The sequence below is a fragment of the Cottoperca gobio genome, unplaced genomic scaffold (assembly GCF_900634415.1).
Source record: "Cottoperca gobio unplaced genomic scaffold, fCotGob3.1 fCotGob3_155arrow_ctg1, whole genome shotgun sequence".
Lineage (NCBI taxonomy): Eukaryota > Metazoa > Chordata > Actinopteri > Perciformes > Bovichtidae > Cottoperca > Cottoperca gobio.
Window position 1 is genome coordinate 13,173 of NW_021166812.1, and position 26,907 is coordinate 40,079.

Genomic DNA, 26,907 nt, shown 5'->3' on the forward strand with positions numbered 1-26,907 from the left:
TAAGGGTAAGTAGGGCTAGACTAACGCAGACACTGTCCCACCTGTGAAGCATCCTGGGAGAAGATGGCGTCGAAGGTGAAGGTCTTTGGGGCGGCGGCGGAGGATCGTCTCTGGGCGGCGGTTTGTCCTCCGGCCGGCGTCTCGCAGAGAGTCAGCAGCTTCTTCCTGCCGTCCACTTTGAGGAGGGACATGGACTCTGAGGACTCGCTGCTGTGGACTGAACAGATCCGGACCATCACCCGGACCTGGAGACGGACAGGAAGTCCACGTGAGACAGGAAGAGACGAACTCTGGGACAGAGAACCTTCACGATCAGATGATCGATGAGACCAGAAGTGTTTTAAATGTTGAATCTTCAGTGTGAAGCAGAGACATGAACGCATCAATGACACGTTATTACTCTGAGAATGTTTTCACAGTTTTCTGTTAAACTTCATCAACACTCTGTTTCTGATTCTTTGTTCATTGTGGACGCAGGAGAGACAATAAAGTTTTATTCAAGACTCCCAGGTGACAGGGAGACAGGACGGTCATTATGGGGTTCATGAGTCCCCGGAAAGAGAAACGTTGATAGGAAATGTTTTCTATGTATTTCTCTTTGACTTGCTGTTTTTATATGAATGAAGTTTAATGAAGAGTTTTTATTAGCAAACCAAACTCACATTTCTCTTCTGAGAACAACACAACATGTTAACCCTAACTCACATTTCTCTTGTATTCTGTATTCTGTATTCTGTATTCACACAACATACAACACACAACACACAACACACAACACACAACACAACACAACACACACGCACACACACAACACACAACACACACACACAACATGTTAACCCGAACTCACATTTCTCTTGTATTCTGTATTCACACAACACACAACACACAACACACAACACACGCACACAACACACAACACACAACACACACACACAACACACAACACACACACAACACACCACACACACACACACACACACACACACACACACACACAACACACACACAACACACGACACAACACACACACACAACACACACACACAACACGACACACAACACACACACGACACCACACACAACACACAACACACACACACAACACACAACACAACACAACACACAACACACACACACAACACACACACAACACAACACAACACACACACGACACAACACACAACTCGTCCTCAGACGTCTGAGAGACAAACCGACTGTAAACGAGACATTTCTGTTTCTTTCATCGAGTGAAGAAGACGAAGATCAGAACCTGAGAGTTTCTGTTAAACAAACTTCATCAGGAGACGAAGAAAGAAAAGACAAAACCAGAGGAAGTCGAGTGAAAGTACTGAAACCGGTGGAAACACAAACACAGATATGAAGACATGGTGGTGTGTTGTGTGTGGTGTTGAGTATTTATGATTGGTCAGTTATTGATATGTTGAACACAGCGCTTCACACTTCAGGACCTTCATCATCATCATCATCATCATCATCATCATCATCACCACCGCGCTGCAGTGAACCCTTCTGCTCGTCCACCTCGGTGCTTCTGAGGAACACGTGTGAACGTGAAGGAGAGGAGACGTGGAGATGTTTAAAGGTCTCTGACGCTCTAATGCATCGTGTTGTGTGAGGTCACAGTGACCTTTGACCTTTGACCACCAAAATCTAGCGCCGGCGGAGATGCATAACACCAAGTTGGATAAAGAATGCTGTTTGTGCAGCCCCCCCCCCACAGATTACAGCAGTGTGTGAACCAGCTGATGTGGATCTGCTGCAGTGCATTCTGGGTAACAAGATGACGTCTTACCTTCCCCATTCCTGGCGTGTCCTTGACCTTCGAGCCTGGCCCGGAAGAGGCATGGTGGGACGGCGGGCGGGGAGAGCTGCAGGGCCCCACTGAAGCCCCCGGTGTACAGCAGGGGCCCCGGGGCCTCTCCGGGGGAGGGGGGGGGGCCCGGCTCGCACTTCCTCCTGCGGGACAGACTGAGCTTCTGAGCCGCCCTGAAGACAAAAACAAGAGTTAGAATGAAGCCACAGAGCGGAGCATGGGCAGAACCACTGAAGCAAAGGTTCTGGACCTGAAGAGGAACCTCTGCAGACATTAAGACACACTCCTGAATATTATAATGTTATACACCTGAACACCAAACACCTGAACACCTGAACACCAAACACCTGAACACCAAACACCTGAACACCAAACAGGAGAGGAGAAGAAGGAGAAGGAGAAGAAGGAGAAGAAGAAGAAGAAGCAGCAGAGTGTTGGATTATTGGTGTCAGATCTGATATCATTAGAGTTTCTTCTTCTTCTCTGAGTCCAATCAGAGACCAGAGCGTGTAATCACAGTTTCCATGAAGGACACGAGAGTACAGGCTCTGTGAATACAAAGAGAGAGTGTGTGTGTGTGTGTGTGTGTGTGTGTGTGTGTGTGTGTGTGTGTGTGTGTGTGTGTGTGTAAAGTGCTGACATGTACACTCTTTAATGGTAGCTGGGAGTGGGTTGATTTAAGATTGAAGCTGATTCAAAACACACAAACTAAACACATTAAAAACACAGACAAGAAGGAGTGAAACCTTCAGGTGTTGAAGACGTTTCACACGTACCGTCATGAAAAGGGAAGTTTTGGGTTCCTATGTGTCCTTGAACCTCCTGCAGAACTTCTGTGTGGGGATAAGAATCGGATGGACTTCTGATACATGTTGGACATGTTTAAATCCTTCCACAAAAATCTAATTCTGCATAAAGAGCGGCCATGTTTGTCCCAGGGACAGTATGTCTTTTCATGAGACAACCACTTTCAGCTGTGTTGAGTGAATAGAGACTCCAGCAGCTGGGATGTGATGAAGATGCTAATGTAGCTGATGCTAACGTAGCTGATGCTAACGTTCTCTATTGGTGAACCGGGCTAGCCACAACAGCTAGCGTTAGCACCAGATTTGCGGTGGGATTAGTGTACGTATTGTATTAGTGTACGTATTGTGCAGCTAACGTCAGCCCCTCAGTCGTTCTCTGTCCGGCCTCATTGACTAAAATGAAGCACAACAACGCGGATAATCGGTTGCAGAGTTGTGATGCGGTAAACCGTATTGCTGCGTCGCATTTCCACATGGCACTGGTTAGAAAGAGCTTTTACTGAGCAGAACTTTATCTTCAGTGTGGTATAAAGACGCTTGGACCATTTTAACATGAGCTAAATGTTGTAGGAGGCAGTTAAACCCCTCTTCATCAGACGTGTTTCTAACGTCAACACTGACCCGTTTGTATCAACGAGGGTGAAGTAAATAAAGAAACAGACAAACTACGTCCACAAACTGAACGTCGTCTTCATGGAGGAGGATTCATTAGAGCACTTCTTTAAACCAGGTGTTCCTAATAAACAGGACACTGCCGACAGTGATGACCGTCCAGCAAACATGAAGCAGCAAAGAGAAGGAAGAGTTGAGAAGGTTCACACAAACAATGAGTATTGATCCGGTTGTCATTGAGCCGTCTCTAAAGCTTCTTTTTGTGTTTCCTGAGGCAGCGAGACTCGCAGGGTTCATCATATGATGTAATATATTTACCAGCCTCGGCCACAAACTCACCTCAGAGAATAGAAGGACACTTCCTCTCCAAGTGCATGAAGGTGCAACTCAAGTTTACTCCCTTTGCTCCATGAATGAACTTTATGCTTCAACCGTCTTTTCTGAACAAATCAACAAGTTAAACCTGAAGCGACTTTGAAACCCTGAATGTCATCATATAACTGTGTTTAGAGACGGAGACATAATGAAATGAGATTTTGTGGAGGAAACGCTGCTACTCACAGTTCCTTCCACTCCATTATCTGCTCAAAGGCCTTCTCCTTGAAGAGGCACCAAACTCGTTCTCGTCCTCATTCATCTTCACAAAGAACTAGATTTAATCCAACAAAGGAAGAATCAACAAACAGCATCGAGGCCGAGCGGCGCTGAACGTTGTGTTTGATGGTGCGGCATGGCAGCGAGAGAATCAGTAGGTGGAGCCAGAAAAGATTCACAAAATGGGAGTTTTGAGGGTGAAGAGTCAGAGATGAAGCGTTCAGTACATTTAAAGCCTCAGAGGTTCAGGAAGAGTTTCTGAAACGGTTCAGACCAGCCGGAGTATCCAAAGGGATCCGATCAGAATCCGTCAGTAAACGATGGAGAACTAGTTGTTCCAGGACAGATGTTGATGTTTTCTTTGAGGCCAAATGACTTCTTCTATCATCTGACTTTTACGCATCAGTAACGATTTGTTTCCAGTATTCTGGTTTAAGATTCAGGATAACTTGAGCGTTTTCAATTGTTTCTTCTTGATTCGTCAATCAAATCTACTTGAACCTGCCGACAGACGTCTTTAAAGTGTCCGTGGAGCGTCCATCCATCCGGTCAGGAAGTCAAAGTGAGTTCTGCTAACAGACGTCCAACGGTATCAACGTATTGTCCGGGCGGTTCGAGTCATTGGCACCAAAGGAAATATGGAAACTGTGTTCTTGGTTCTTATCAGTTAAACTTTCACGCATCAGTAAGCTTTTGTTTGTGCAGCTGTGTCCATTTCCAGCTTCTTTCTCACCAAACTCCTGATTTAAAAGACTTTGCTCCGCTATAAGTCAAACAGTCCAAATGTTTTCTTATCTGTGAACTGTCCATCTTCCTGTATTATCTTCTGCTCTCATCTGTAAAATCATCAAAGTCCTCAGGGCTTGTGGGAGTTTTCCAAGATTGTGCTTGTCTGGTCAAGCCAATCTATTTGTATGTCTGCCAACAAACGTCCAACGGCATCAATTTACACTGAAGAGATAGAAAACTCTACATCTGCACCAGAAACCAGCTTCCCAAGATTCCTCAATTTACTCATAAACCTTTACATACGAGGAAACGATCGGTTTGTCCATTACCTTGAGGGATGTGGAAGTTTTCCAAGATTTAACTTTGTCCGTAAATCAAAAATATATCCAACAGTCCAAATGTATCTTTAGGATATCCTTCCATCATCTGCAAAGTGATTTAAGTCCTTCCCACCAAACTCCTCAGGGAATTAGTTGGTAATATTCAAACAGGTTGTCAATCAAATCGACGGCCGTATCCCTTTATCCTTGACACACGAGTCCACTCTGTCCACCCGAGTGCTCGTGTTTCACCTCTGACATGAAGTCTGCAGCATCGGTCCCTGCAGATGCAAGTTCTCAGGGAAAGACCAGTGCAGGAAAGCGGTGCGGAGATTTTAGGAGGTTTGGTTCAGTTTGTCCATCTCTCCATCTGACTGCATGCTTGAGCCAAACATTGCACCAAACCTCTGCCTGAAAACCTTACATTTAAATCTCTCCATCTGCTCTTGCAGCTCCTCTGCCTCTCGTCACTTTACTCTTCTTTTTCTCTCCCTGCTACATTTGCTCTGAACTTGCCCGTCCTTCTGTCCCTCCTGTTCTCCTGTCATTTGACTTCTTCTCCTCCACCAACCTTTTTTATTTTGTCTATACTTTTATATTTTCCGTCTCTGTTCTTTATCGCTCCTACACCTCATTGTACCTTTTCTTCCTGTATTCTGTCCTTTACATCTTCTTCCTTGTGTCCACGTCTTTAATTCACCTCCCTCTCTTCTCTCCTGTAGCTCCTCAGTCTGTTCCTGCAGTATCGCAATGCCTCTCCCTCCCTCCCTCCTCCCTCCTCCTGCTGCTCCTCCTCTCTAACCCAAAGAGGGGGATGAAGGGGAGCAGAGGAGGAATAAAGGATTCAAATCAAGAGGTAGAAACGAGCGATGAGGAGTGGCTGGATTCCTGCGTCGCACTGATGTTGTTGCCGGGAAACACTGGCGGAGCTCCAGCCTTCCTCCCCTCCGTCCGTCTGCCTGCCTCACCTCTCCCCCCCGTCTTCACAGCCCTGCCTCCTCGTCGTGTCGACACACAGCAGCCGTGAAAACCACACACACACACACACACACACACACACAGACACACACAGACACTCGTGCTGAGTGTCTTTGAAGTCCAGCAGTGGGGGTGTCTGTCATCTCATGAAGTATTCATGTAGCATGTCAAGTGTCTGTGTGTGTGTGTGTGTGTGTGTGTGTGTGTGTGTGTGTGTGTGTATATATAAAATATATATGTAAGTTTAAATTTACTGACTTTATATCATTATATGTATTACTGTGCTCACTCATATCATTTACATACTTCAGTAATAATTGCACAATCATCATTTTGACCTTTGATTGCAGAATGCAACAGTAATGATTTAATTCTAAGTATAAAACATGCTTCATGTCTCGTTGTCATTTTAGTTCCTACCTGCCATTGTTTTCGGGGGACAGGTGTGAGTGTAAAACAGCGTATTATTATATACTGTAGAGACGGTTACCGAGCGACCGGAGAACAAACTACCACATTAAATGTAAAATAACTAAAACGGGAAAAGTTAAGTTAGCCAGTACTTTCCATTATTAACCATAATTAGCTATCATTAACCATAACTAGCTATTATTAACCATAACTATCTATTATTAACCATAACTAGCTATTATTAACCATGACTAGCTATCATTAACCATAACCTTCCATTATTAACCATAACTAGCTATTATTAACCATAACTAGCTATCATTAACCATAACTAGCTATCAATAACCATAACTAGCTATTATTAAACATAACTTATTATCATTAACCATAACTAGCTATTGTTAACCATAACTAGCTATCATTAACCATAACTAACTATTATTAACCATAACTACCTATCATTAACCATAACTTATTATCATTAACCATAACTAGCTATTATTAACCATAACTAGCTATCATTAACCATAAATAGCTATCATTAAACATAACTAGCTATCATTAACCACAACTAGCTATCATTAACCATAACTTTCCATTATTAACCATAACTAGCTATCATTATTAACCATAACTAGCTATTATTAACCATAACTTTCCATTATTAACCATAACTAGCTATCATTAACCACAACTAGCTATGATTAACCATAACTAGCTATTATTAACCATAACTAGCTATCATTATTAACCACAACTAGCTATTATTAACCATAACTTTCCATTATTAACCATAACTAGCTATCATTAACCACAACTAGCTATCATTATTAACCATAACTAGCTATTATTAACCATAACTTTCCATTATTAACCATAACTAGCTATCATTATTAACCATAACTAGCTATCATTAACCACAACTAGCTATGATTAACCATAACTTTCCATTATTAACCATAACTAGCTATCATTATTAACCATAACTAGCTATTATTAACCATAACTTTCCATTATTAACCATAACTAGCTATCATTAACCACAACTAGCTATGATTAACCATAACTTTCCATTATTAACCATAACTAGCTATCATTATTAACCATAACTAGCTATTATTAACCATAACTTTCCATTATTAACCATAACTAGCTATCATTAACCACAACTAGCTATTATTAACTATTACTTTCCATTAATAACCATAACTAGATATTATTTTCTAGCAGATCCAGATTCAGCATCTCAGAGTCTGGATCTGCTGAAAAAAACGTTCTACTTAATAATATCTGTAGTTCCAAAAACTGAACCGCCCGCTCTACCTCCTCTTCCTCCTCTTCCCCTTCATCCTCCTCTTCCCCTTGCTCCTCTTCCTCCTACTCCTCTTCCTTCTCTTCCCCTTCCTCCTCCTCTTCCTTCTCCTCCTCCTCTTCCTCCTCCTCTTCCTTCTCCTCCTCTTCCTCTTCCTTCTCCTCCTCCTCTTCCTCATCCTCCTCCTCTTCCCTTTCCTCCTCCTCCTCCTCCCCCTCCTCTCCTATCATAGGACTTCCTGTGCAGCAGCTGTGACTGTGTTTCGGGGGACAGAGTATTTGCAGCTCACGTTCTGGTGCAATGCTACAGACCTGGAGCTCATTCAGAAACCTCAGACAGCGACGCAGTGAACCTGTCTCTGATGTTGACGAGACGTTGGTGCTCCAGCGCGTCGATAACGAAGTTTCCGGCCCAAAGCAAGAAATCCTCTTCTGGTAACTCGACCCTCTGGATCGAATATTTGGCAGATTTTTGGGTTTTTACTGGTGAGAGAAATATTCAGACCTTTATTGTGATCGCAGAAGCTGCTGTGGATCAGTGGAGCTCTGAAGATGCCGACTCCATCACCCGACGTGTCCACAGAGAGAATAACGTCTTTCCTCCGTCAGGTGATGGAGCTGGAGTCTGTTTCATGAGTCAGGAGGGCGAGACCCACAACAACGGCCGCTCAAAGGTCGTCAGGCAACTAAAGTTATCACTCGTCTAGAATTCAGCGAGCGAAGTCGAGAACGCTTTGAAAAACGAGCGTCATGTTGTCTGACGGAGCAAGTAGGACATCTTCGTCAACAATCTGAACCGAAGACGAGTTAAACTCAAAGAACAACACGCGGGGAGGCTGAAGAAAACAAACAAACAAATAACTTCTTTACAAAACTACAACTTAAAGTTCAGGAAACAAAACTACAACTTCTTCAGGTTCAGGATGTGTTTTGGTGAAGTGACATGACGTTCCCTCGGGGGGGCTTCACTTCTTGTCTCAGCAGCAGCTGAAGAGCAGCGAGGACAGTTAATGTCCTGATAGCACTAGAACAGGACACTTGTGCCTGCAAGTCCCTCCTCTTCCTCTTCCTCCCCGTCCTCTTCATCCTCCCTTCTCTTCCTCGTTCTCTGTGCTCTCTGTAACATGAACAGCATGCAGCAGCTAATGCATACCGTATGAGATGGGGGGGTGAACGCTACAGATGAAGAAATGTTTTAAATTGGAATAATAATCTTTCTCCACCTTAACCTCCACCTTCTACCTCCATCCTAACCTCCACCTTCTGCCTCCACCTTAACCTCCACCTTCTGCCTCCATCCTAACCTCCACCTTCTACCTCCATCCTAACCTCCACCTTCTGCCTCCACCTTAACCTCCACCTTCTGCCTCCATCCTAACCTCCACCTTCTACCTCCATCCTAACCTCCACCTTCTGCCTCCACCTTAACCTCCACCTTCTGCCTCCATCCTAACCTCCACCTTCTACCTCCATCCTAACCTCCACCTTCTGCCTCCACCTTAACCTCCACCTTCTGCCTCCATCCTAACCTCCACCTTCTACCTCCATCCTAACCTCCACCTTCTGCCTCCATCCTAACCTTCACCTTCTGCCTCCATCCTAACCTCCACCTTCTGCCTCCACCTTAACCTCCACCTTCTGCCTCCATCCTAACCTCCACCTTCTACCTCCATCCTAACCTCCACCTTCTGCCTCCATCCTAACCTCCACCTTCTGCCTCCACCTTAACCTCCACCTTCTGCCTCTATCCTAACCTCCACCTTCTACCTCCATCCTAACCTCCACCTTCTGCCTCCATCCTAACCTCCACCTTCTACCTCCATCCTAACCTCCACCTTCTGCCTCTATCCTAAACTCCACCTTCTGCCTCCACCGTCTGCCTCCATCCTAACCTCCACCTTCTGCTTCCACCTTAACCTCCACCTTCTACCTCCATCCTAACCTCCACCTTCTGCCTCCACCTTAACCTCCACCTTCTGCCTCCATCCTAACCTCCACCTTCTACCTCCATCCTAACCTCCACCTTCTGCCCTAACCCTAACCTCCACCTTCTGCCTCCATCCTAACCTCCACCTTCTACCTCCATCCTAACCTCCACCTTCTGCCCTAACCCTGGCAGAAGCTGAGCTTCTCACCCTATCTCTAAGGGAGACGCCACCCGCCTGAGAAAACACATCTCAGCCGCTCCATTTATAGCACATGTGCTTTTAAAAATGTCTTCATTAAAATGTATATTTACCAACATGCATATAGTTATAAGAAAACACTAAATATATTTACTTATATATAAATAATGTATATATATGTATATATAATATATGTCTCATGTTTCATCTGTGAGGCGCAAAATATATAATTACATATTAATTATGTGCTTAAATAAAACTAAATGTAATGTAACGCTTTGTTGTCACCATAAATAAATATATTACACATTAAATGAGACATTAAGTATAGAAACGTCAAATTAATTTAGTTTATTTCATTCTTTATTGACTTCAGTTACACTTTGAATAAATTAATGTAAATATTTAAAAACAATTAAAAACAATAGATGAAGAAATGCGTGAAAGATTCATAAGAAAATAAATAAATAAATAAATATACAAATATGTTCATATGAAAATACACAAATACATTTTACATTTATATTTGTGATTATATTTATTTATTTCGACAATAAAGCATAACATTACATAATTATGAAGTATGAGTATGAAACGAGAAACACTCAAAATATTCCGTCTTTACGAGACTTTACTCATTTTAAAGCACTTTATTCAAGTACAAGTTTAATATTCTTTAAACTTCTGTTGATTTTAATTAATAAATAAAAAGTTCTTATACACAGAACATTTTGTTGAGTGAAAGTGATTCAGTATGTGTATTTAAAATGGTAATAATGTTATTTTAAACCTTCGCAGGTGCTCATGAAGATAAGAATCTCTTTCGTGATTGGCTGACAGGACAGAGATATTGTTATTGTTCTTGTTGTTATTAATGAAGTGCCGTTTAAAGAAGGTTTATTGTAATAATGACATGAAGGTAAATGTTGGAGGTTAATGCGTGTTGCGTTCACTGACCGGAGGAAGAAGGCGGCTGCAGCAGACGGAGGTTGGTTGGTTTGGGTGGCGATGCTGTGAGCTGCAGGTTTCTCGTTCCGAGTCCAAGTCTTCCCGCCGTCTGGAGTCGCAGCCTGACAGACGACACGCAGGACATAAAACACGTGACTCTCTTTATTCATATATTAAGTAAAGAACTTATTCATCCATCTGAAAGGATGATTCCTCCTGGAACAACAGAACGCCTGCTCGTAAAGTCGACCCGACTTCCAGAAGAAGTATAAGAAGTATAAGAAGTATAAGAAGTATAAGAAGTATAAGAAGTATATGAAGTATAAGAAGTATATGAAGTATATGAAGTATAAGAAGTATATGAAGTATATGAAGTATAAGAAGTATATGAAGTATAAGAAGTATATGAAGTATATGAAGTATATGAAGTATAAGAAGTATATGAAGTATAAGAAGTATATGAAGTGTATGAAGTATATGAAGTATAAGAAGTATATGAAGTATAAGAAGTATATGAAGTATATGACGTATAAGAAGTATAAGAAGTATATGAAGTATAAGAAGTATATGAAGTATATGAAGTATATGAAGTATAAGAAGTATATGAAGTATATGAAGTATAAGAAGTATAAGAAGTATATGAAGTATAAGAAGTATATGAAGTATAAGAAGTATAAGAAGTATATGAAGTATAAGAAGTATATGAAGTATAAGAAGTATATGAAGTATAAGAAGTATAAGAAGTATAAGAAGTATATGAAGTATAAGAAGTATATGAAGTATATGAAGTGTATGAAGTATAAGAAGTGTATGAAGTGTATGAAGTGTATGAAGTATATGAAGTATAAGAAGTATAAGAAGTATAAGAAGTATATGAAGTATAAGAAGTATATGAAGTATAAGAAGTATATGAAGTATATGAAGTATATGAAGTATAAGAAGTATATGAAGTATATGAAGTATAAGAAGTATATGAAGTATATGAAGTATAAGAAGTATATGAAGTATAAGAAGTATATGAAGTATAAGAAGTATATGAAGTATAGTATATGAAGTATAAGAAGTATATGAAGTATATGAAGTATAAGAAGTATATGAAGTATATGAAGTATATGAAGTATAAGAAGTATATGAAGTATATGAAGTATATGAAGTATAAGAAGTATATGAAGTATAAGAAGTATATGAAGTATATGAAGTATAAGAAGTATATGAAGTATATGAAGTATATGAAGTATAAGAAGTATATGAAGTATATGAAGTATAAGAAGTATAAGAAGTATAAGAAGTATAGAAGTATATGAAGTATAAGAAGTATATGAAGTATAAGAAGTGTATGAAGTGTATGAAGTGTATGAAGTGTATGAAGTGTATGAAGTATATGAAGTATAAGAAGTATATGAAGTATAAGAAGTATAAGAAGTATATGAAGTATAAGAAGTATATGAAGTATATGAAGTATAAGAAGTATATGAAGTATATGAAGTATATGAAGTATAAGAAGTATAAGAAGTATAAGAAGTATAAGAAGTATATGAAGTATAAGAAGTATATGAAGTATAAGAAGTATATGAAGTATATGAAGTATAAGAAGTATATGAAGTATATGAAGTATATGAAGTATATGAAGTATAAGAAGTATATGAAGTATATGAAGTATAAGAAGTATAAGAAGTATATGAAGTATAAGAAGTATATGAAGTATATGAAGTATATGAAGTATAAGAAGTATATGAAGTATAAGAAGTATAAGAAGTATATGAAGTATAAGAAGTATATGAAGTATAAGAAGTATATGAAGTATAAGAAGTATATGAAGTATATGAAGTATAAGAAGTATATGAAGTATATGAAGTATATGAAGTATAAGAAGTATATGAAGTATATGAAGTATATGAAGTATAAGAAGTATATGAAGTATATGAAGTATAAGAAGTATATGAAGTATATGAAGTATAAGAAGTATATGAAGTATATGAAGTATTTGAAGTATATGAAGTATAAGAAGTATATGAAGTATATGAAGTATATGAAGTATAAGAAGTATTTGAAGTATATACTTCATATACTTCATATACTTCAAATACTTCTTAATAAGAAGTATTTGAAGTATATGAAGTATATGCAGTATATGCAGTTTGTCCCTCCCGTACCGTAGTGTGCAGGTGATCCGGCGAGCAGGAGACCCTCCACACGCCCTCCAGGTGGTGCTGCGCGCTCAGGGGGAGGGGCGTGACAATGGCCAGACCTTTGGCTCCGCCCCCTCCCAGGTAGGTGCTCTGAACTCCGCCCCACCCCCGCAGAGCCCCGCCCCCCCCGCTGCTCCTCATACGACCACCTCAGCTGCTTCACGGGCAGCTCATCTGAGGGGGGACGGGAGGCGGCGGTGGGTACACCGGGCCGAGGGGTTCTGCTGATGCCCAGAGCCCGACGCAGAGTGAGGCGCCTCAGCTGGTGGAAGGATGCTCCGCAGACGTCACAGCGGGCAGAAGCATGACGGCCCCCGCCAGGACACTGGAGCCGCTGCAGCTTCTCAAAGAGGAGGGAGGCGTAGGCCAGGTCCTGTGGGGGGGGGTAGTTTAAAGATAATTTTACATTTGCAAGCTTGGATCTTATTTTCATATTCTACATACGGAAGACTCAGTTACCTGAACCTCACACACACACACACACACACACACACACACACGCACACACACACACACACACACACACACACACACACACACTTCCTGTTCGGCCGTGTGGAGGAGCAGGAAATGGAAAGTTACAGTTTATCTGACAGCTTTAGTTACTTTACAGATTCAGATCATTAAAACAAAGTATAATAAACTAATAAATGAAGTTTTATCACAGCATTATTTATTATTTATTTATTCATCTTTTATTTATATAATATATTAATATTGAATATATCTCTGCTGCCTGTGAAGTAACTGAAGGCCGTAAACATAGAGTCACTCAGACATAAACTCTCATTGAACTGGTTGCTAACAGACTCGTTGTGGTTCACTGTCGCTTTAATTTCCCTTTGCAATTGTAAATGTGACTGAATGTTCCGGAAGCAGCAGATTTTATTTCTAATTGGGAAACTTCTGCACAGCAGTGAGTGTTTGTCTTCACAACTAAAGGGACGTGTGTGTCTTTAGCTCCTCTGGAATTTGTTTATACAAACTCTTAACAAGCGCAGAAACAAGAAATAACTAACATCTTATTCTACTGAGATTATTTTCACTCTGCACAGAGAATATTGATTTTTCCACTCGATTCATTTCACTCGACACTCACATTAATCAACGCACTAATCCCCGTCTCTGGATATGAGAGAGTTTTGAATGCTAATTACTCTTTTAAAGCGTGTTTGATGTTGCTGAAGATAAAAGCTAAACTCTCCTCCCTCAACTCTAATTATCTCATTAATCATGAGCGATGCTGGGAAAACGTCTCTTTACTGAGTTTCATTTCAGGAGATATGAGAAACTGCAGTCAGCAGGATATGAGAACCTGCAGTCAGCAAGGCATGATAACCTGCAGTTAGCAGGGTATGGGAACCTGCCGTTAGCAGGATATGAGAACCTGCAGTCAGCAGGGCATAATAACCTGCAGTCAGCAGGGTATGGGAACCTGCCGTTAGCAGGATATGAGAACCTGCAGTCAGCAGGGCATGATAACCTGCAGTCAGCAGGGTATGGGAACCTGCCGTTAGCAAGGTATGAGAACCTGCAGTCAGCAGAGTATGAGAACCTGAAGTCAGCAAAAAGAAAATATTTTCTAAGAGAAGTCTGTCTGATCATCTTTTACTCTGATTGGATGCAGTTTGTTGCTCTGCATGCAGCCCACCAATCTTCCCTCATCCATTCATCAAACAACGAGAGCAGCCACTGCTCCTCGACCGCCTGCCGACGAACATCAGAAAAACTCCAACATGGAAAAGAAACGTCAGTTGTGTGAAAATATTTCAGCTCCAGAGAAGATGATGTCGTGATCTGGTGACAATGCCTGAATTTATTTTATATCGCAATGTTTATTTAAAATAAATATTGCAGATGTTGTGCAGAAATAAAATAAAGTTTAATTGATCTTCTAAATGATTAATGATCTGTTTGGTTGTTTGTGCAGTAAGAACGCTTTTCTTTAAAGGAGAAACACAAGAATCTTCTCCCTTTAAACTGCTGACAGTAGAAGAAGAAGAAGAGGAGGAGGAGGAGGAGGAGGAAGAGGAGGAAGAGGAGGAAGAGGAGGAGGGGAAGGAAAAGGAGGAGGAGGAAAAGGAGGAGAAGGAAGAGGAGGAGGAAGAGGGGAAGGGGAGGAAGAGGAAGAGGAGGAGGAAAAGGAGGAGAAGGAAGATGAGGAGGAAGAGGGGGAGGGGAGGAGGAGGAGGAGGAGGAGGAGGAGGAGGAGGAGGAGGAGGAAGAGGAGGAGGAAGAGGGGGAGGGGAGGAGGAGGAAGGGGAGAAGGAGGAGGAAAAGGAAGGGGAGGAAAAGGAGGAGGAGAGAGAGGAGGAAGAGGAGGAGAGAGAGGAGGAAGAGGAAGAGGGAGAGGAGGAGGAGGAGGAGGAAGAGGAGGAGGAGGAAGAGGAGGAGGAAGAGGAAGAGTTTCAGAAAACTATTCACAACATAAAATCTTCTTTACGCAGATGGTTTATTATTATTCTTACTAAATATAGCTTCAGTTTATAAACTGTGACTGAATGTGAAGTGCTGAATGAAGACGTCGAGGCGTGAGTTCATCCTCTCACTTCCCTCTGACAACATCTGTACAACACATGTTAACATCCCTCCTGGTCACAGGAAGACACACATCTGTTTACACACATGGACCTCAGGTGAAGAAGGTGAACAGTTTACAGCTGACATGGTCATCACACATCTCCATCCTGCTTCTGTTACTTCTTCAGGAAACTTAAGAAAGAAAAGTTCTAATGTTTACAGGAGCAACAGAAAGCGTGCTGACAAACTGGCAGGAAGGGCTCTGCAGCGGGGGATTGAAACCACCCAGAACATCATTGGTACCCACATACAGAGCATCAGAGATATCTGGGTGAAGAGGTGCAGCTCATCCTCCGCACTCTACCACATCATACTGCTTGATGAAGTAAGAAACATGTTCAGCAGTTTGTCCCTGCTGTGAATGTTTCCTTAAGTCTCTTCTGCCAGCAGTTGCTAAGGATGATAACATAAGATAAAAACAACGTTAGGATAAAACGTTTAAAGAAATATCCTCAGGACAGGATTTAAGGTCAATCTGTGCGTTTGTGTTTTTTCTAAAGAAATCTTAATTAAAAAAGTGATTTTTTGAGTGAATCTTAATCAAACTCTCACTATTTACAAAGTGGACTCGTAACGTTCTCCACTACTTCCTGTCAAATCAAAGCACAACTACAATAACTCACGGCTGGAATCAGGACGAAGGTCAATCGTTTAAAAGGAACTGATAAAAGTAAAGGAAGTAGGAGTCAATGCAGCCGGTGTTGTACTCGCTGCTCTTTGCCTCCTGCATGTGCAGATCTATGTAAAGCCTCGGGGCTCCGAGCCAGCAGAGAGCTCCTGATGCTCGTTAGCGTAGCGAGGACTGACTCTGGGATCTGGACTCGGCCGCTCGTCCTCCCCTGAGCGGATCGGCGGCCATGTTGAAGGTGATGTGTGGTGACAGAGGGGAGGAGGCCATATCTGAACGTGTCCACTCATTGACAGAAGTGGTTTCATTAAATGATGTCCTTTAGTACTGAAGACACGGAGTGCTCCACTGAGACACATTCATTCAGTTTCATGATGGAGGAACACTGTCTGCTCTAAACCTTCTCTGTTCGTGTGCTAATCAGATCTTTACTTCAGTAACACTGCAGGGAAGTCAAAGTCCTGCATTCAAAACCAAATCAGAAATATGTTGTTATCCCGGGGAGTAACAGTTGCTCCCATTCTAGAATAGAAATATATATAAAAATAAATATATATACAATTATATGATAAAATATGTGCATTATACTACTATATCTATATGTATATATATATATATCTATCTATATATATAGATAGATATATATATATATATATGGATGTATATATGTTCTACAATTTATAACAGTGTTAGAAAATATAATAATGCTGATAAATGGGATGTTTGATTACGTCTGTTAAAATGTAAGTTCACACGGGACACGATCAGAAGCATCTTATACTCGTTGTTCTACCACGTAACCTTCAGTAATGGCGCTCCATATGTTACTACATATGTCACTTGTTAAACTGTATACAACGCCGACATTATTACATTATTACAGGTCATTCAGCAGACGCTCTGATCCAGAGCGACTTACTGTGAACTACAGGGATTCCTGGAGCAGCTCAGGGTGAAGGTGCTCAGGGGCTCGATGGTGCAGCTCTGGAACTCACAACCTTCTGGTGTTGTGTTTGGAAGATCTAGAACATCACGTCAGCAGCTGCAGTGACAGAAGTTCAGTAAAGAGAACTTTTGTTCTTCATTCAGGAAAATGTGAAACTGACATGTGAGCTGTAGTGCGAGGAAACACACACACATACACACACACACACACACACACACACACACACACACACACACTGACCTTCCAATACTTGTTAATTAAAACTAGCTGACAGATTAATCAGAGAACGTGACACATGACTGAGTTCATCTCAGAGACGAGAAATTAAAAGTGACAACGTGACTCTGAGGGAAGATGTTGGATACTGAACTCTCCGACACTCCATCAAAGGAGACAATGGATGAAACTGGAGAGCTTACCAACCCACGAACTGAGAAAACATGAGATGCAACAAGCTGCTGTGTCACATGCAGGCTAATTAGAATATATAATAGAACATATATATATATATCCATCCATCCATCCATCCATCGTCTACCGCTTATCCGGGGTCGGGTTGCGGGGGCAGCAGCTCCAGTAAGGAACCCCAATCTTCCCTTCTCCGGGCCACATCCTCCAGCTCCGACTGGGAGATCCCAAGGCGTTCCCAGTGAGGAGATATAATCTCTCCACCGAGTCCTGGGTCTTCCCTGGGGTCTTCTCCCAGCTGGACGTGCCTGGAACACCTCCCTAGGGAGGCGCCCAGGTGGACACGGACCACCCCTGAACCATGCCGCGCCCCAGAACAGGGGTTTGCATAGGTTTGTGTTTAAAAGGGAAAAATGATAAAAAACTATCCAATAAAAGCTTGTGCAAAGTGTAATTCGTCATCACTGACGGAACAGATAATATTTTTAAAACACCAACTTTGTTTAAAAGTGTCTATGTCTCCTATATGTTTATAAAACTTGAGCCAGAGTCTTACTCTAATATTGCACAGCCACACTGCTTTCGCCTCCTGCCCTTCTCTGTTTTCCACTCTGTTCTTTCTACTTATGTAGATGGTTACTCACGCGTCTGAGAATACAGCTGGAATTCTGTATTTTAGCTTACAGGCCTGAGGGAGGGTCTATACAGGTCAGACGATGCCACAGTTGGGATGCCACAAAGTTGTTTAAAATCAAAACCCTGGCTTTAAAAGACATCTGAGGGAGCAGCCACTTCCATTTGGAAATCCTTCCTTCAGTCTTTTCAGTGACGTTCTCCCAGTTCTTCTGGACTATATTTTCTTTTCCTAAGATGCTGCTGCTGCTGCTGCTGTCGGTGTTTCGTGCGACGGGGGGGTGCGGTGATTCTATAGTTTCCTCCCCTCTGTTTGTGTGTGTAGGTGTGTGCAAAGCGTCACCCTTCATGAAACAGAGCGGAGCGAATGTGAATGCGCAAAGCAAAAAATAGAAGTCCGGGTCCGGATAGGTCAGCATCTGGGTCCAGACACGGACCGCGGTCCGCCTGTTAGTAGCCCCTGGCATAGAGCATTCCTGACAGAGCACAGCCCTGACGAACCCCTCTACACACTCTAACAGGAGTCTCGTTTTCCAGAGAGAGCAAGTTAACATCATATAAACTGAGGCTCTCTCGCAACATCAGAGCTGCTCTCATGTTCACACGTCAATATAAAAAGACCTGACACACGAGTTCAGTATCAAACTAACTTCTCTGCACAAGAATTTACCGAAGGCCTCCACACTTCACTTCACTGAGGATACACAGCAGCAGGACAGGAAGTGAAGATTCGTCTAGTGCTTTTCTGAGTACGCAGAGACACAAAATAAACTCACAAAATGTCAAGAAAGGAAATATTCTTTACATCTAGTCCCCTTATACAGACAAATACAAGCGTGAAACACACTGCATTCAAACTGGACAGAAACAAAAGCTGCATAGATGATGACAATTCTCTGTTCAAAACTACTAGACCAATGTTATAAAATATTTTTTTGTTTTCCTCATATTCTTAATGACTTATTCTTTTACCAGTCCTTTTGTTATTGACCGCTCTTTGCTGTCTGCTGGACTGGACTCACGGAGCTGGAAACGGCAAATATTGTTGTAATTGTCGCATCCAGCAGTCCACATGTGACCTCAACCTCTCTGAAGGTGTCAGCGACTGAACAGAGCTAGAATCATCCAAACTGAATAGTTTTATTGTCTGAACATTACTTGTAGTTCAGTCTCACAAAGTTAATTGAACGGTTATATTTCTTGTTTTGGGTGATGTATTGTAAACAGTTTTTACTGTGTCTCTGACCTTCAGAGCCACGTTGTCGGTCAAAGCAGCTGCTTGTCTGTTCAGCTGTGACGCCATGATGTGGCAGCGCCGACACAGTCTCTGCAGCTCCTCCTCCTCTTCCTGCTCCTCCTCTTCTTCTGGCTTGCTGTAGCGGCTCAGCTCGTTGGCCGACAGTGAGCCTTCAGGGTTCGGCCGTGACGCGCAGCCTGTCGCCTTCTCGTCATCTTCTCCTGCAGAGCGTAGACGCTTCCTGCGATATGATGAGCCCAGAGGAAGAAGAGTCCCTCCCTCCACCACCTGCAGTCAAACAGAAGAACCTCACCTTTTTAATCATATCTGTGACAAATCTGCTCTCTTTATAGTTTACACTCTGTTTTCTTCTCATTTAGTTTGCTATTTACATTCACATCAGCAAACCTTTAGCTTTTGTTTCAAAATCCCAGACGAGGAACTCATTGTGTTTTGATCGCAGAGACCAGGGTCTAAATTAAGTTCAGGGGACAAAAGGCCCTGATCAGGGGTCATACTTTCTGAAAGTACAGGAACTTTCGGGGGGGGGGGGGGGTTTGTAGAGATGACCGTTACTGATTGGTCAAGCACACACAGCACCGCTTCATTCATTAAAACAAGGAAGTACTCTAGTATGGGTTTAGGAACATTTTAGGATGAGGGGAGAGCATATGTCTTTGTTTGAAAACATTCAAAGTAAAGTTTGGCTTCCTGACTCATTTTTAAAAAGAGCGAGAGAAAAAAGAGCGAGCGTCAGATTGATATGATAACATGTTGAGTTTGATACAGGAAATGAGGGTTTGTCGAAGTGTCACCCCTCTTTCTCTTCTCAACCATATTTAAGGACCACTGAAGCTGACCTTCACTGATTTTGTTATTCCACTAATTTGCTGTGCATTAGGTATTCATACCCATGTGAGAGACTCGGGGTAGAACCGCTGCTCCTTTACGTTGAAAGGAGCCAGTTGAGGTGGTTCATCTAGTAAGGATGCCACCTGGGTGCCTCCCTAGGGAGGTGTTCCAGGCACGTCCAGCTGGGAGGAGCCCCCAGGGAAGACCCAGGACTCGGTGGAGAGATTATATCTCCTCACTGGCCTGGGAACACCTCGGGATCCCCCAGTCGGAGCTGGCGAATGTGGCCCGGAGAAGGGAAGTTTGGGGTTCCTTACTTGAGCTGCTTCCCCCGTGACCTGACCCCGGAAAAGCGGTAGACGATGGATGGATGGATGGATATAGACATGTATATGTAATTGGGTATATGTGTTTGTCATAGGAACACAATTTTGTTGTGTAACTGTTTGTGGCAGTGGGGTGTGGTTACTGCGCCGGCTGCTGGGGGAAAGATGGAGCCTGAATAATAATAATAATAGTAATACATTTTAATTGTAAAGCGCCTTTCATGGCTAAAAGCAATCCCAAGGTGCTACAGAATACAAGAGAACAACAACACAAAGTTTTAAGAAAAGGCTTTTTTTAAAAGAAAGGTTTTTAGGCCCTTCTTGAAGGAGTCGGTGGCCTGTGGAGCCCTCAGGTGGTCTGGGAGGGAATTCCACAGGTGAGGAGCGGCTGAACAGAAGGCCCGATCCCCCATGGTGCGGAGCTTGGTCCTGGGGGGGTGAAGCAAAGCTTTTTTAGTGGAGCGGAGGTTGCGTGTGGAGGTTTGTGGTGAGAGGAGTTCCTTGAAGTAGGGAGGAGCATTTCCATGGATGCATTGATGGGTGAGCAGGGAGATTTTGTATTAGATCCTGAATGAGACAGGAAGCCAGTGGAACGAGTAGAGAATGGATGTGATGTGATTATATTTTCGCACCCTCATCAGGATCCTAGCGGCGCTGTTCTGGATATATTGGAACTTTTGAAGGCTCCCACTTGGACTCCTGATGAGGAGAGCGTTGCAGTAGTCCAACCTTGAGGAGACAAAGGCGTGGACGAGTTTTTCAGCATCTGATAGGGTTTTGCTATATTCCTGAGGTGGTAGAAGGAGGTCTTGCACAGATGTTTGATGTGGGTGTCAAAGGTCAGATGAGGGTCAAATCTTACGCCTAGGTTGGTGACTGATGGTGATAGGGGTATGTTTTGACCAGAAAAGGTGATTTTGGTTATGGGGGAAGACTGGACCTGGTGTGGTGTGCCAACTAAAATAGCCTCTGTGTTTGAGCTATTCTTTCATCCAAGCCTTTATTTCCTCTAGGCAGGTGTTTGATGATGATGATGATGATGAAGATGTCGACAATGAGGCTGCATGTGGCATAGGGTCGGTTTTTATATATAGCTGTGTGACATCAGCGTAGCAATGGAATGGTATTCCATGCTAGCTGATGACACAAGTGTAGAGGGTGAACAGAGGGGGGCCGAGAACTGATCCTTGAGGGACACCACAGGTTACTGGGTGAATCAGAGAACATGCACCTTCCATGGATACGTACTCTGTTCTTTCAGAAAGGTAGAACTAGACCTAGCTCAGGGCGGAGTCAGAAAGTCTGATGGTGTAGTGAAAGCTCTGAAGGAGGATCTGATGGTCGACAGTGTCGAACGCTGCTATCCAGGAGGATGAGGAGAGATGGGGAGCCAGCGTCAGCCGCCATCAGCAGGTCGTTTGTGACCCTGACCAGAGCTGTTTCGGTGCTGTGGGCGGAACGGAAACCGGACTGGAATTTTCAAAGAGGGAGTTGGCTTTGAGATGGTCCTGAAGCTGGGCTGCAACTACTTTTTCCAATACCTTCGATAAAAATGGCAGGTTGGAAATGGGCCTCTAGTTGGTGAGGACATTCGGGTCTAAGGTGGGTTTTTTGAGAAGTGGTCTGATGACGGCAGTTTTTAGAGCAGATGGGATATGACCAGTCTGGAGCAAGTGGTTGATGACTTGGGTGATCAGGGGACTTAGAGCACAAATGTTGGATTTTACCAGGGCTGTGGGAAAAGGGTCCAGGGCGCAGGTGGAAGGTTTCATCCTGCAGATGATGTCCTCAACTTCTTGCTGAGAGATCTCCAAGAAGACGCGGAGATGCTGGAAAATCCCAGGCTGTGGGTTGATAGTAGAGACAGACTGAGGGGAGGAGCTGGAGAGAAAAGAGTCGATGATGTCGACTTTAGTCTTGAAGAAAGTAATAAAGCTGAGAGAGTTTGTGGCCTGAGGAGATGATTTATGGTAGAGAACAACTGCTTGGAGTTTCCAGGGTTTTTATTGATGATATTGGAGTAGATCTGTGTCCGTGCGTTTCTGAGTGACTCTGAGTAGCTTTTTGGTGTTCTTGATAGGCTCAAGTACACGCTCAGCTGCCTTCAAGGGCTTGCCCATGAAGCATGGGCTTCATGGGCTTGGTCTGGTGAGACAATTTCAACTCCATTGAGATGACCTTGTGGTCAAACACTCCCAGATCGTACACCAACAGATTTTTAATGGAGCTGAGTCAGTGATGACCAGGTCAAGCGTGTGTCTCCTGGTGTGTGTTGGGATATCAACATGTTGTTTTAGGTTGAGAATGTCCAGTAGTTGTAAGAACTCAGCTGCAGTGTGGCGGGAGGGGGTATCGATGTGAATGTTCAAATCCCCCAGTATTTGCAGATGTGGTACAGAGTGAAGTGAGAAGTATCTCTGAGAGCCGGGTTTGGCGGTAGATGAGGAGAATAGTCATAGGGAAGGGGGGTTCGCATTTAAATGAATGGCATTCAAATGAGGGCAGGTCAGGCAGAGAGATGGGGGTCAATTTGAGGTCACTGCGGTGTATTATGGCTAAGCCACCACCGCGACCAGTATGGCGGGCTTTCTCCAGGTAATTATAGCCAGGAGGACAGGCTTCATTTAGGGCAAAATAGGCCTCAGGCTGATGCCAGGTCTCAGTAAGACACATGAAGTCCATCCCCTTGTCTTGGATGTGATTATATATGAGACAGGATTTATTTGTGAGAGATTGTGCGTTAAATAGTTCTATTTTGAGGCTTGACGGAGTTGTTGATAGTAGCGGCCGGAGTAAGCTGAAATACAGTCCAACTTAGTGTGTGGTGGTCTCGCGGTGCTTCCAGTGCTACAACTAGTTCCATGAGTGGCGGTGCCCTGATGACGTGGTATTTGTGCGACAGTGCGCTCAACTGACCAAAGGGATGGGATGGAGTGACCAGACTGGGAATAAACAAACTTTCTCCGGGAGCTTCTGTGGATGTAGCGGGGTCGGTGTAGGAGTCCAAGTTGTTTTATGGCTGGGATACATGTTGGAATGTTGTAATCTCTCAAATTGATAAGTTCTGTGATGGAGTACTTTAGCATCATGTCGGTATGGACAGAAGCAAATTTGGTAGCCGTTTGTGTTTGGCACGGACTTGCTGACCAGAGATGGGTAGACAGACACAGCAGGAAGGTCCACAGCATGGCAGGTAATCCTGGCTGAGTGGAGAAGTTGAAGTTTAACTCGTTGTCTTTTGCGGGAAATGTCGCTGCTAGCATAACGTTAACTGCTAACATTAGCTGCTACGCTAGCAGCTAACGTTAGCTGTCATTCGCTCACTGACGGGAAGGTGGCTGGCTAGGTCTCTCGGACAGCAAGGCTTGATCTCACTGAGACAGTTGAGAGGCTGCCCGGGGATATGCCTCGCAGTGGCAGGGTGCAAGGAGGTATCCGGAATGGTGGTCCGCTATCAGCAGGGGGGTGACTGTCCGGCTGGCTAGCAAGTAACTGCTCACTAAACCAGCTGATGTTACCGTGTCCAGCCGACGTCGGTCGAAGGGGTCGGTGTGAAGAGGAACAGAGAGAAATCAAACTTTGGCTCAGAGGGAGAAGCGGCATCAGACAGTGGCATCAGTGCCAGCGTCCTCTCCCGTTAACTGATCAACCGGTAATGCAGGAGGCCACCGCCATCTTACAACAGCAACAGAGCCCTCGTGGACATTACTGCATCTCAATATCAGGACTATGCTCTCCTGTGGGAACTGCTGCAGCGACCAGCCCGGCCAGACCGCCACACATCGCCATGCAGAAGGTGACCACTGAGGACAACTCAGAGGCTGTATCTGGACATTTTTCCGTGGGCACGGCGGCAGCGTGCCGGTGGTCAAGGGAAGAGTGTGCTGTGCAGCTGCTGCCGGTACTCTCCGGGAGCACAGTTGGCAGCACACAGCCTGCCAGCATCCTCTCGACACACCTATGACCAGCAGAGGAGAGCCGGTTCAGAGACTTCCCCTTCGAGGACGCTGGCCGCTCCTTTGAGGACGCTGGCCGCTCCTTCGAGGATGCTGGACATTCCTTCGAGGACGCTGGCCGCTACTTCGAGGACGCTGGCCGCTCCTTCGAGGAAGCTGGACGCCCCTTCTCCTATGCGCAGTAGCTTCTCGATGTGGCAAGGTGCTGGCTGGGGACCATCTCCGCAAAGGACGTTGTTGAGCAGCTGGCACTGGAGCAGTTTTCTTGATGGCCTGTGGTCCTCCACGGCGAATTGGGTTCTGTGACTTTACCACAGAGAATTTCAAGCTTTTCTGTCTGATGTCGATGCTGAATACGGAGACGTACTCCACCGTTTTGATGTGCGCTGGCTGAGTCGCGGCTCCGTGCTGCAGCGGTTTTATTTCCTGAGATCAGAAATCGATCTGTTTTTGAAAGAGAAGGAGCGACCTCTTCATGAGCTGAGAGACCCTCCATGGTTGGCAGACCTGTTTAGTTGATCTTACTAGTCATCTCAACACTGAACAAGAGCCGACTGCGCACATGAAAGCATTCTATGTGAAGCTCCCTCTGTCTGAGACACAACTACACAACTTCAATGTTGCGCACTTCCCCACACAGAATCAGTCAGCACTTCCAAGATTCTTCTATCGTTGAGAAAGAAATCGAGCTGATTAATGCAGAAGAAGTTTAAGAGAGTCTGCAACTATACAAACTTATATAATAATAATTATATACGATAATTCCCTGAAGAATCAACATCAGCCAACCAAAATGAGCGACAGCATCTCTGTGATGTCCTTCGTATCTCAAACACCAAACGTACTCCTGACCTGCAGCATCCTTCAGTCCAAAGCATCACTGCTCCCACTGAGTGCATCGCTGTTCCCATTATCGGAGAGTTAAAACATATATTACACAGTATTTATGATAATAAGCTCAATGATTCAATACATTCAGTCAATTAAAGTTAAAGTTAAAGTTGAAAAAGGTTTGGACACCCCTGTACTAGATACCGATGGCCAACAGCGTGTGAGTGTGTGTGAATGGTTATCCCTACTGATGAGCTCATGTGTACCTTGTATGATAGCCTCTGACTCTGTATGAATGGCAGGTGAAACATTTTCATGTGTATGTATGAGTTGGTGTTAGCTTAATGAGTTGAGTTGATCGCTGGTGCTTCTTAAACTCTGAAATGTTGAACGATGCAATGATCTATTAAAACTCTATTTATTGCCTCAAAGATATCAACAAATGATTCCACCTGGTCACACGTTTACAGATTCAGATTAATAAAACTGAATATAATCAACAAATATTTCATCATGTATAATAGATTAAGATAAAACTTTATTGATTCCTTGGTGAAATTAACAAACTAGCCTGCAGTATATGAAGTGTTTAAAATGATGATGAACACATTAATGCATTAATAATTAGAACACATTAATATAATATATATTATTCTGCAGAATTAGTACTTTTACTATTTGTACTTAAGTACATTTTGATCCTGATACTTTTGTACTTTTACTTCAATACAATTTTGAATGCAGGACATTTACTGTAACTATTTGTACATTTTTTACTGCAGTTAAAATCAAAGTACTTCTTCCACCTCAGAAAATAGAATAAAAGTATAGGAAAGACTGTTAAAACGAAGCAACTTCATACAAAACCACAGAAATAACAGATGTTTACTTTTGCAGCACAACTTATTTTTATAATGAAGGTTTTCATTTGAAAGTCAGGAGCTGTTTGTCTTTGCTGCAGGGAAGCTTTTACTGGGATATAATAAAGTGTGTGATACTCACTGTGTATCTCCTGTAGTCCGGTCTTTGTGCCCGAGCTGTGTTCCAGTACTGTGAGTACATATCTGTGACTACAATCTCTTAAATTAATTTAAATAAACACAGATTATTTGATCAAATCTGTGATTCTTCATCGAGTGTCCTTCGTTTGAGCGGCTTCAGTGTCTGAGGGATGAAATCTCTGCTTTCAATACAGTAGAGCTGTGGTTGTGAGTGTGTGTGAGGGGGTGTGTGTGTGTGTGTGTGTGTGTGTGTGTGTGTGTGACAGGATTATGGGAGGAGCGTGAAGTGAAGGCTGAGATGAGTTACGTCACTGCAGAGTTCGGTCACGTGAATAATTAGTGAATATTAACGAGATAAAGAGCAGTGGTGGAAAGTAACTTAATACATTTACTCAAGTACTGTATTCATGTGGACATCGACTCTGTTTTTTGTCTTTAAAGCTTTATTGAACTCAATAACAATCACTACAGACATTATTAGCAGCTTCATGCTGCTCCAAAGAAAACGTCATTAAAGTATCAAAGTCAACAGTTTGTACACAACAAGTTCAGCCCTGAGGAAATCATCTCAACATCTCTTATACAACAACATCTGACAGTAAAGACACAATCAGTGAAGCAAAGTGAAGCCTCGTCCACCACCAACAT

The 26,907-nt window shown here is 43.1% G+C and overlaps 1 protein-coding gene across 1 annotated transcript in view; it reads right to left on the bottom strand.

The window, feature by feature from the left end:
* The window catches only part of LOC115004628 (kinesin-like protein KIF26A), a 33,181-nt gene extending 12,648 nt beyond the window's left edge, over window positions 1-20,533 (bottom strand). Inside the window, 8 exon segments of the mRNA XM_029426313.1 lie at window positions 42-245; window positions 1,817-1,852; window positions 1,854-2,010; window positions 10,682-10,794; window positions 12,826-12,987; window positions 12,989-13,234; window positions 19,303-19,581; window positions 20,489-20,533. Of these exon segments, the coding sequence (XP_029282173.1) occupies window positions 42-245; window positions 1,817-1,852; window positions 1,854-2,010; window positions 10,682-10,794; window positions 12,826-12,987; window positions 12,989-13,234; window positions 19,303-19,581; window positions 20,489-20,533 (1,242 nt within the window).
* Between the last annotated feature and the right edge of the window lie 6,374 nt (window positions 20,534-26,907).